At 38.7% G+C, this 12,105-nt stretch overlaps 1 protein-coding gene across 1 annotated transcript in view; it reads left to right on the plus strand.

The window, feature by feature from the left end:
• The window catches only part of PKD1L3 (polycystin 1 like 3, transient receptor potential channel interacting), an 80,878-nt gene that overhangs the window by 63,199 nt on the left and 5,574 nt on the right, over window positions 1-12,105 (plus strand). Inside the window, 1 exon segment of the mRNA XM_040443453.1 lies at window positions 9,016-9,149. Coding sequence (XP_040299387.1) covers window positions 9,016-9,149 — 134 coding nt within the window.

A 12,105-nucleotide genomic window follows, 5' to 3' on the forward strand; every position in this document is an offset into this window, starting at 1 on the left:
TGTTTTATGTCAGTACCACACGATTTTGATTGCTATAGCTTTTATTTATTTTTTTTTTTCTGGGAGAATTATTTTCCAAAGTGCTCATTTATTTTTTTTTCAGTATATGAAATTTATTGTCAAAATGGTTTCCATACAACACCCAGTGCTCATCCCAAAAGGTGCCCTCCTCAATACCCATCACCCACCCTCTCCTCCCTCCCACCCCCCATCAACCCTCAGTTTGCTCTCAGTTCTCAACAGTCTCTTATGCTTTGGCTCTCTCCCACTCTAACCTCTTTTTTTTTTTTTTCCTTCCCCTCCCCCATGGATTTCTGTTAAGTTTCTCAGGATCCACATAAGAGTGAAAACATACGGTATCTGTCTTTCTCTATATGGCTTATTTCACTTAGCATCACACTCTCCAGTTCCATCCACGTTGCTACAAAGGGCCATATTTCATTCTTTCTCATTGCCCTGTAGTACTCCATTGTGTATATAAACCACAATTTCTTTATCCATTCATCAGTTGATGGACATTTAGGCTCTTTCCATAATTTGGCTATTGTTGAGAGTGCTGCTATAAACATTGGGGTCCAAGTGCCCCTATGCGTCAGTACTCCTGTGTCCCTTGGGTAAATTCCTAGCAGTGCTATTCCTGGGTCACAGGGTAGGTCTATTTTTAATTTTTTGAGGAACCTCCACACTGTTTTCCAGAGTGGCTGCACCAATTTGCATTCCCACCAACAGTGCAAGAGGGTTCCCGTTTCTCCACATCCTCTCCAGCATCTATGGTCTCCTGATTTGTTCATTTTGGCCACTCTGACTGGCGTGAGGTGATATCTGAGTGTGGTTTTGATTTGTATTTCCCTCATAAGGAGCAACGTTGAACATCTTTTCATGTGCCTGTTGGCCATCCGGAGGTCTTCTTTAGAGAAGTGTCTATTCATGTTTTCTGCCCATTTCTTCACTGGGTTATTTGTTTTTTGGGTGTGGAGTTTGGTGAGCTCTTTATAGATTTTGGATACTAGCCCTTTGTCCGATATGTCATTTGCAAATATCTTTTCCCATTCCGTGGGTTGCCTTTTAGTTTTGTTGGTTGTTTCCTTTGCTGTGCAGAAGCTTTTTATCTTCATAAGGTCCCAGTAATTCATTTTTGCTTTTAATTCCCTTGCCTTTGGGGATGTGTCGAGTAAGAGATTGCTACGGCTGAGGTCAGAGAGGTCTTTTCCTGCTTTCTCCTCTAGGGTTTTGATGGTTTCCTGTCTCACATTCAGGTCCTTTATCCATTTTGAGTTTATTTTTGTGAATGGTGTGAGAAAGTGGTCTAGTTTCAACCTTCTGCATGTTGCTGTCCAGTTCTCCCAGCACCATTTGTTAAAGAGACCGTCTTTTTCCATTGGATGTTGTTTCCTGCTTTATCAAAGATGAGTTGGCCATATGTTTGTGGGTCTAGTTCTGGGGTTTCTATTCTATTCCATTGGTCTATGTGTCTGTTTTTGTGCCATGCTATAGCTTTTATACTGTAGTTTGACATTAGGAAATGTGATGCCTCCAGCTTTGCTTTCTTTCTCAAGATTCCTTTGGCTATTTGGCATATTTGGTGATTCCATATAAATTTTAGGATTATTTTTTCTATTTCTGTGAAAAGTGCTTTGAAAGTTTGATAGGGATTACATTGAATTTGTAGATCACTTTGGGTAGTGCAGACATTTTAACAATAATCTTCCAATCCATAAACATGGGATATCTTTCCATTTTATTTGTGTCTTTTTCATTTCTTTCATCAGTGTCTTATACTTTGTATCTTTCAGTTTCTCAGTTGAATCTGTTCCAAAGTATCTTATTATTTCTGATGTTCTTGTAAGTGAGATTGTTTTCTTGATTTCTTTTTCGGGTAGTTCATCGTGTAACCAAACGCAACTGATTTGTGTGTATTGATTTTATATCCTATAACTTTACTAAACTCATTTATAGGTTTTACAGGTTTGTATTTGTTTTTGTTTTGGTGGGATCTATAGGATTTTCTTTATATAAGATCATATTATCTTTAAACAGACAATTAAGTTTATCCTTTCCTATCTGGATTCTTTTCATTTCTTTTTCTTACCTAATTTCTTTGGCTAGGACTTCCTATAGTATGTTGAATAGAAGTGCAAGAGTAGGCACCCATGTCTTATTCTTGATCTTAGAGGAAAAGCTTTTAAGCTTTTCACAGTTATGATGTTAGCTTTGGGTTTGACATACATGGTCTTTATTATGTTGAGGTACATTGCTTCTGTGCCTAATTTGTTGACAGTTTTTATCGCAAAAGGATGTTGAATTTTGTCAAACGCTCTTTCTGCATCTATTGAGATCATCACATGATTTTACTCCTTTATTCTGCTAATGTGGTATACCATGTTTATTGAAATGTTTATGTTGAATCATCCTTGCATCCCAGGGATAAATCCAATTTGGTTGCAATGTATGATTTTTTTGTAAGTAGGCTTCACATCCAGCGTGGCACCTAAAGTGGGGTTTGAACTCAAAACCCTGAGATCAAGACCTGAGTGGAGATTAAGAATCAGACACTTAACTGACCAAGCTCCCCAGGTGCCCCGCAATGTATGTTTTATTTTTTTTAATGTATTTTTGAACTTCATGTGCTAGCATTTTGTTGAGGATTTTTTTGCATTTGTGTTCATGAACGATATTGGCCTGTGATTTTCTTTTCCTGTAGGCTTTGGTATGAGGGCATTGTTGGCCTCATAAAGTGAATTTTGAACTGCTCCCTCCTCTTTAATTTTTTGGAAGAATTTGAAAAGGATTGATGTTAATTCTTTAAATGTTTGGTAGAGTTCATCCATGATGCCATCTGGTCCTAGGTTTGTCTTTGTTGGGCGTTTTTTTTGTTTTATGCTTCAATCTCCTTACTCATTATTAGTCTGTTCAGATTTTTTGTTTCATCATTATTTAGTCTCGATAAGTTGTGTGTTTCTAGGGATTTATCCATTTCTTCCAAGTTGTCCAGTTTGTTGGCATACAGTTGTTCATAGTGTCTCTTGTAATCCTTTGTTTTTCTGTGATACCAATGTTAATGTCTCCTCTTTCATTAATTTATTTATTTGAATCCTCTTTTTTCTTGGTCAGTCTAAAGGCTTGTCAGTTTTGTTTATCTTTCAAAAAAACATTGGTTTTTTTTTCTATTTTTCTAGTATTTATTTCATTTATTTCAGCTCTTTATTGTTTCCTTCCTTCTGCTAACCTTGGACTTAGTTTGTTCTTCTTTTACTAGTTCCTTGAAGACTTAAGTTAGCTTGTTTGTTTGAGATCTTTCCTTTTTCATAAAGTAGGTGTTTATTACTATAAATTTCCACTTTAGGACTGCTTTTGCTGCATCCCCTAAGTGTGGCATGACATTTTGTTGGAGAACAAGAATCTGGAGGCACTGTAAGAATGTCCTGAAGGAAAGGGACAGAGCAGCAAGGAACTAAAAGCAGTTCCATTCCCAGGTGGAAAGCCATTGGGACTGCACGTTCTCTCCAGAAGGATATCATATGGGCACCAGGCCTGGGATAAGAATGTTTTGTCTGGCACCAGATGTACTCATGACCTGGTATGGAATACGCTGCAGGTGCAGGACCTGTCAGGATGCCAAATACTATGTTGTATGTGCTTGCTGTTATCAGACAATTTGCAAAAATAAAAGAGGCTTGAGCCAGGGGACCACTGCTTCAGCTCCTGGACAGTCTCAGCCCCTGCTTTCCAATTCTCTTGTCATCGCACCTTTAGGACCTCTCTACAACATTTATACTTCCATTTTTATTTGTCTCAAGGTACTTTATAATTTCCCTTTGATTTCTCATTTAATCCATTTGTTGTTCTGAACTGTATTGTTTAATTTTGTGTATATGTGAATTTTCCAGTTTGCCTCGTTATTGATTTCTAGTTTCATACCATTATGGTCAGAGAAGATACTTGATATACATGCTTTCAATCTTTAAATTTGTTAAGACTTGCTTTGTGGCCCCACTAAGGATGTATACTGGAGAATGTTCCATGTGCCCTTGAGAAGAACAAGTATTCTGGTTGAATGGAGTGTTTTGAATAGATCTGTTTGGTCCGTTTGGTCCACAGTGGTAACTAGTCTGCTGTTGCCTTAATGATTTTCTGTCTAGATGATCTACCCATTGTTAAAAGTGGGTTGTTGAAGTCCCCTACTATTATTGTATTGCTGTCTATTTCTTCCTTCAGTTAACATTTGCTTTAAATATTTAGGTGTTCCAATGTTGGGTGCATATATATTTATAATTGTTTTGTTCACTTTATGAAGTGAGCCCTTTATCATTTTATCACAAGTGACCTTCCTTGTCTGTTGTGCCCGAATTTAAATGAAATTCTATTTTATCTGTTATAAGTTAGAGCTACTTCTGGTCTCTTTTGGTTACCATTTGCATGGAATATCTTTTTTCCACACCTTTATTTTCAACCTGTGGTGTGTACCTAAAACTAAAGTGAGTCTCTTATAGGCAATATATTATTGGATCTTGTATTTTTACCAGACTCAATCATTCTGTCTTTTGACTGAAGAATTTATTCTCAACATTTAAAGGAATTATTGATAAGAACTTACTGTTGCCATTTTATTGTTTTCTGATTATTTCTCAGCTCCTTTGTTCCTTTTTCCCTCTCTTGCTACCTTCCTTTGTTATTTATTTTTTGTAGTGGTATGCTTTAATTCCCTTCCCTATATCTTTTTTTTGTATCTATCTATATAGATTTTGCTTTATGGTTACCATTAGGTTTACATGAAACATCCTATAACCTGATAACAACTTATGTTCAATCACATACAAATACTCTATACTGTGGGGTACCTGGCAGGCTCAGTCAGTAGTGCATGCTACTCTTAATCTCAGGGTTGTGAGTTCAAGCCCCTGCTGGGCATAGAGATTACTTAAAAAATAAATAAAAATAAACAAGATTGTGCTGCCTGTATATTGGGGAAAAAAAGAAAGAAAAACCCTCTATACTTTTTCTTCTCCTTCCCCTGCACTTTATGCAATTGATGTCACACTTCTTTTTATATTGTCATCCAGTAACCAATTATTGCAGTGGTAGTTATTTTTAATACTGTTGTCTTCTAACTTTTATACTAGGGATAAAAGTGATTTATAAACCATTATATTATTACCATATTCTGAATTAGACTATGTATTTACCTTTACCAGTGAGTTGTATACTTTCCTTTTGTTACATAGCATCATTTCCTTTCAACTTGAAGAATTCCCTCTAGCATTTCTTGTAAGACTGATCTGGTGGTGATGAGCTACCCTAATCTTGTGTGAGTCTCGGAATGGTTTTATCATTCCTTAACTTCCAAAGGACAGTTTTGTTGGGTTTAGTGGCTTTGGTTGGCAGTTTTTTGTTTTCTTTCAGCACTTTGAATATGTCATTCTGTTCCCTCTAGCCTGCAAGGTTTCTGCTAAGAAATCTGATAGACTGTGGGGGTTTCTTTGTGCATGTAAAGTTATTTTTTCTGTTGCTGTTTTCAGAATTCTCAAGCTTTGAGTTTTAACAGTTTATTATGTGTCTCAGGATAAGCTTCTTTGGGTTGATCTGACTTGGGGGGTCCTTTGAGCTTCATGTACCCACATGTTTATATCTTTAAGTTTTCATTATTTCTTGAAATAAGTTTTCTGCCTCTTTCTCTCTCTCCTCTTTCTGGGGTTCCCATAATATGTATATTTGTTCTTTTCACAGTGTCCAGAATTCTCATAGGCTTTCTTCATTCTTTGTCACCATTTTTCTTTTTGTTCCTTGAACTGGCTAATTTCAAATGACTTATCTTCAAATTTACTGATTCTTTCTTCTGTATGATCAAGTCTGATATTGAGGCTTTGTATTGAATTTTTCATTTCTATTACTGTATTATTCAGCTCCAGAATTTCTGTTTAGTTCTCTTTTGTGGTTTCTACTTCTTTATTAAAATTACCATTTGGGGGGTACCTTGGTGGCTCAATTGGTTGAGCATCCAACTCTTGATTTCAGCTCAGGTCATGATTTCATGGTTCATGAGTTCGAGCCCTGCGTCAAGCTCTGCGCTGACAGTGCAGAGCTTGCTTGGGATTCTTTCTCCCCCTCTTGCTGTGCCTCCCCTGCTCACATGCACACATGCTCTTTCTCTCTCAAAATAAACTTAAAATTACCATTTTGTTCATGCATTGTTTTCCTAATTTCATTTATTTGTTTTGTCATGTATTCCACTGAGTTTCTTTAAGATGATTATTTTGAATTCTTGTGAGGCAGTTCATAGATCTTCATTTCTTTGGAGTCATTCTTTGTGACCCATATAGCTTTGCATTGGTATTTGTGCACTTGAAAGAGCAAACACATTTTCCAGTCTTTCCAGACTGTTTTTGGCAAGTAAAGACCTTCTTCTGTCGTTTCCCAAGGCTAATGAGATTACCTCCAGAATCTCAGTTGAGTTGGGATGGAGCCATGTCTTGTGGCTATTGTTAATCTGCAATGGGGTCCACAATTTGTGGGCCTGTTACCAGAGGCTTAGGTGGGTGTGGATTCTATCTGGTCTCTGGGTGAACAGGACTTACTCCAGAACCTTGTTCACTAGGACTAGCACTGGGACAAGGGTCTCCTTCAGAGTTGGCATATAGCAAGCCTATTACCAGGTGCAAGAATGAGTGTGGCTCCCACCAGATTCCTGGAAGGGCTCCTGCTGGGTCCCTGGGCAGGTGAGATGGGCCCTGGACTGTGGCTGAGAAGGACTGGAACCACCTCCCAGGGCTCTTCAGGATCCACAGCCAGGACCAGTGTCTACAGACCTGGTTCTGGAGGGATGGATGAGTGTGTCCCCCACCCGATCCCACAGTGGGTGGGACGGCTTCCTGACAATGGCTGGGATGGCCTGGAGCCAGGTTAGAAGGAAGTTTCAGGATCTAAACTCAGACATGGTTGCTAGGCTTGTCTCCAGGAGCATTAACGGGTGTGTCCCCCAGCAGGTCTCTGGACTGGCAGGACTGCTCATGTTCTACAGCCAGGAGGGGCTGGAGTCTAGTTGAGGGCCATTCCAGTGAGTTTGGTGAGTTTGTCTCCAGGAACCTTTGAACTGTGGCTGAGAGGGACTGGCACTGGGTCACAAGCTGTTTTATGGTCCACAGTCAGGACTGAGGTCTGCAGGCCTATTATCCAAGACACAGGCAGGAGTCTCCTGGTGCATGGTGCTGGTGGCAGGACCAAGACCGAAAGGTGCTGTAGCCAAGTGCATAGGGGGACAAAGCTATTTCTGAGTCTGTCGTCAGGACCACAGTTTGTGAGCCAGCCACCTGGGCACGGACCTGCCTTCTCAGAATGGCCTTTTGTCAGTCTTGGACTCCACTGGGGTTTCACAACTCCCTACCTTTGGATCCCAAGGCTCCCACAAACATACTTTTTTTTCCTGAGAATGGTTGCCAAATTATTGTTACTAAGAGCAGACGCAAGCAGAGGGCCTCCTGTTTCACCATCTTACTGACGGCTTTCAGTCATTTTCTTGTCCGGCTGCATGAGCAGAAATTCCAAATTCTGTTTTTTAAAATAGCAAAAAAGGGCATTTTCTGTTACTAATTTGAAGTATTTTTAAAAACAGTTTCTTGTACTCTTTCATTAGGATTTATTACTGATGGAAACTCCTTTCTTTTGGGCAATGTTCTGCTTCATCACATTCACGTTCCTGGTGCCATACTTCTCCCAACTGGAGTATCTCCCCAAGAACAAGTGAAGCCATCTCACAAGATCAGGAGGATACAGAGAACTGTGGAGTCAACAGGGGCTCCCCTGATACGAACATCACAAAGTCAGACAGCATTTGGCGTTATCAGGATCAAGAGATACTGGGTGGCTATCCTATCCAAGGGGAATTTGCCATTTACTCAGGAGGAGGGTATGTTGTGAGACTTGGAAGAAGTTCAGTACTGCAGCCAGGTGAGCAAGGCTGAAGCCTGGAGGGATAACCAGGATGTGCACTTTTGTCCATTCTCAGGGCCATTAGGAATTAAGGACCCATTTGAGTAATTTCTACAGCCACTATAATGCTACTCTGTTGTCTCCTACACTTGTAATACTTTTTAGACTTTAAGGAAATGTATCTTTTAGTTTGAAAATTCCTTGTTCAACCTCAAACTGTAGGTATGTTTTAGTTTGGCAATTTTCCCAAACTCATTTTTTTTTTCTCATCTGGAAAAACACCTACCAATTTCAATTCAGGTATCTCTAGTTTAGGCAAACTATAATCTTCAAATTTAAGAGTCATCATTGCCCTTTATGAACCATAATCATCCAAGATTCAAAGTTAAATTGCCATAGATTTGTAGAATGGTTTTATATGTGTATGTGATAAAAATCTTTGTCATTATGTATGAAAAAGCTTAAGTTATCTCTTCATTTACGTTTACAGCAAGAATTTACTCAAAAAGAATGATGCTGGGGCGCCTGGGTGGCTCAGTCAGTTGAGCATCTGATTCAGGTCATGAATCCAAAGTTCAGGTCATGAATCCAAAGTCATGGGATCCAGCCCTGTGTCAGGCTCCACACTCCCTGCTTAAGAGTCTCTCTCTCCCCTGCTCTCTCTCTCTCTAAAATTAAACAAAACAACAACGATGCCAACCAAATAATGACATTTCCACCCTTCTCAAACCTGAATAGCTGTTGAGATCAGCACTTAACATTTAGAAGTAGAAGGAGTAGAGTAATAGGTGGTTGACGTAAAATTAATTCTACCCTAGATGTTAAATGCCAAATATGTTTTTTTGAACATTGAAGTTTGGTGTGAATACTATTATGAAAACCTTCATCTTTGTAGCTAAGTTTATATTAGTGTTAACCAACACTAGTGACAGTTTGAACATTAGTAATAGTATTTAATAGGTAAACTAGATTTGGAGATGTAGCTTTGCATACTACTGGTATGAAGGTGATACTGGAGATGCCAGGGCATTTTTCTCCTTTGCAGGGTTGAATGGAGAAGGTAGCTTGTAGCATGCTTCTCCGTCTTCCCAGAGTTCTGCAGCATCTTGAACAGAGCCACTGGCTTGACCATTGCACCAAAAGCCTCTTTGTGCAATTTGTGGTCTTCACTGCTAATGTGAACCTGTTGTGTGCAGGGACCCTGATTTTGGAGTCCAACAACATGGGTATGAAGACCTCTTCTCCCCTCTCTCTCTGACCTGTGTATCACAGGAGAAGGCTCATTTTCTTCATACCATTAAAAGAGAAAGTTATCAGGGCACCTGGGTGGCTCAGTTGGTTGAGCGTCTGACTTCAGCTCAGATCATGATCTCACAGTTCGTGAGTTCGAGCCGTGCGTCGGGCTCTGTGCTGACAGCTCAGAGCCTGGAGCCGCTCATGCTGTCTCTTCCCCCACTCATGCTCTATCTCTCCTTCAAAAACAAATAAAAACATTAAACAAAAAAAGTTAAAGTTATTAAAAGTCAAATAGTTCAAGGCAAAAACTAGCAGTCCTCTCTTCTTCCCCACCTCATGGCCCTTCCCAGAGACAGCTCCTTCCAGCTTTTTAAACTGGTTCTTTGAAATTTAAAAATTAACATGATTAACTATTTCATGAATTTTTAGTTGTAGGTATTATCTATTTCTTTTTTCCTCTACTGATGAACATTTAACTTTCTTATATCCAATGCATATCCCTAACACACACATACACACCTTTTCTCTTTCCTTATCCCAATATAGTAATAATGAAAATAAATATTACACTAACCATAAGTTGTGACTATATAAATGATTTTTCAAAGATGAGCCATGTAACATATTAGTTAAATTTCTTCTACAGCTTTTTCCTTAGAGTTTATAATTACCTCCCCCTTTTTTTTTTTCCATTTGGTTTTGCATGGATCTATCACTGAGTCATCTCCAAACTCCTCCAAAAGTAAAAATCTCATTCTGTTCAAAAAGTGTCAAGTAACCTTCATTTTAACCTTTAAAAGATAAAAGGACCTCTCTAGGGCCCTCCATCCTTTTGGTAAAGATTGGTTATCTTCTAGGTCTGCATTATAGCACTCACCCTGGAATCTCCCTAGGGATTATCTTGACCTCTCTCCTCTGCTGGATCTTTCTCCTGGATCCCATTTTTCCTCTGCTGCTGTACTTTATCATTTAAGCTAGAGCACATCATCCAGGAAATTACTGCAAGGGTGCAAAATTAGTAAAAAGGGTGCAAAAGTAGTAAATTTTTTGAAGCCTTCCATGTCTCAAAATGTTATTCTGCCATAACATTTGATGGCTAACAATTTGTCTTCACAGAATTTGAAAAGTATAGCTCCACTGCTTTCTAGCTTCTCAGGTTGTTGTTAAGATGTATAATGATGTTTGAGGCCCCCAGCTCTCAAGAGTTTTTAGAATTTTCTCTCTTCAAGGTGAGTCTTTTAATCTGGAAATGTGTCCTTAAGCTCTGAGAAATTTTCTTACAGACTTCTATTAATTTCTTCTCTATTTTTCTCTGTTCTTTTTCTGGTATTCCTGGCATTTTGACATTGGAGTGACCAGACTGATCCTTTGATTTTCTTGGTTTTGCTTTTCCATCTTTTTTCTTCTAGTTTCTGGGAACTAAATTCAATAAATGGTTTGGAAATGGTTTAGAATTGAAGCATTCATCTTTATATTTCAATTTTTAAGAATTGTTTGCCCTTGTTTTTTTTTTTTTTTTTCATAGTGTCCTGTTCTTTTATGGATGCAGTATCCTCTGAACTGTGAGGATGTTACAGGGTTTGTTTCCTTTTCCTCCCCTGCTCCCTTTCTCTGATACCTCCGAGCTTTATTTATTTATATAGTGATTTTACTAAAGTACAGAGACAGGAGGACCCTTGGGCAGAAAGAGCTGCCAAGCTTTTATTTTTTGATTTGTTGTTTTGTTTTGATCTCCAGTTTTCAGTGTAAGAGGTTCAAATATGTGGCCAGCTTTTCATATTGAAGAGGGGGACAGTAAAAAGCAAATAAATGCTATTTAGAAGTTATTTGCACATGCAAAGAGCTTGTCAACTGTTATCTAGGTCTATGGGACAGTTTTCACTTAGAGGGACCCTCCAAACTCCTCCCTTGAGGATATAGGCTTGTTGGACCTCTCAGAGCCTGTGGAGAAAGGGGCCTGGGAAGCATCTCACCAAGCGGTATAAAAACTTTCTCTTAATTCTTTTCTAGTAGATCATACCTGGTGCCCCTGACTTCAGATTCTCTCTAGTTCAACATCAGTAGGAAATAAACCTTTAATTTTAGGGTGGTGGAAGGCAGGATGGGTAGCTAATACCTTGTTGCAAATGATGAGGAAGGACATCTGGGATCTTGCAATCAATTCTTGTATTTTCAGTTCCACCTGACATTACCTTCAAAAGTATCTGATGCCTGTAATTTTCCTTTCTAGTCTTGCTTCTGGGTTTTCTCCACAGCTGATTTAGGTTTCAGCTTTCTTGACTCTGCTTTCAGTGTCATCCTTCTGTTGTCCAGCTTCCAGCAGTTTGTTGCTGTCTCTACCCTCTTTTTCTTTGGGTTTTCTTTATGCCTTCACTATTACTGTAGTGGCCTTTTTATGAGATTAGAGGGAAACTAGTATGTTCAGTTCCCCTACGTTTAACAGGAAGTCTGTCCTCATCAAACTTCATTTTCTCTTTATCTTCCCCAGAATTTGCCCCCCAGTATCCTTCCATTTTACTATCAGGTGTTTAATCAGGAATTTTAGACTTCTATATGTATTTCTAGATGAAGCGTGAAGGCTTCCTGTGGGTCTTTGTAGGATTTTTCATTAGTAGTAACTACCCAAAAAATAAAAATTAAAATAAATAATAAAAAGGGGTAAACATGGGAAAGTCCCAGTCTTAAGAGGTAACTCTGTGAAGTGGAATTCCTTTTATTTTTAAATGTACTTTCTACTAAGGGACACATCTTAATTCTAATATTTTGGGGCCTTATGAAAGTTTATAGTCACAAGACCTGTCATGATTTTATACACAACAGTCTCACTGTCCTGGGTGGAATCTGAGGCTTTTTAGTCTATCATAGACACATCTGAGTATTCACAGGATACTGTTAGTATTCATGGGATATTAGTGCTTTACACTTAGTAAATTTGAAATGGCTCAA

Source organism: Herpailurus yagouaroundi, unplaced genomic scaffold (assembly GCF_014898765.1).
Source record: "Herpailurus yagouaroundi ecotype Mexico unplaced genomic scaffold, PumYag 190, whole genome shotgun sequence".
Lineage (NCBI taxonomy): Eukaryota > Metazoa > Chordata > Mammalia > Carnivora > Felidae > Herpailurus > Herpailurus yagouaroundi.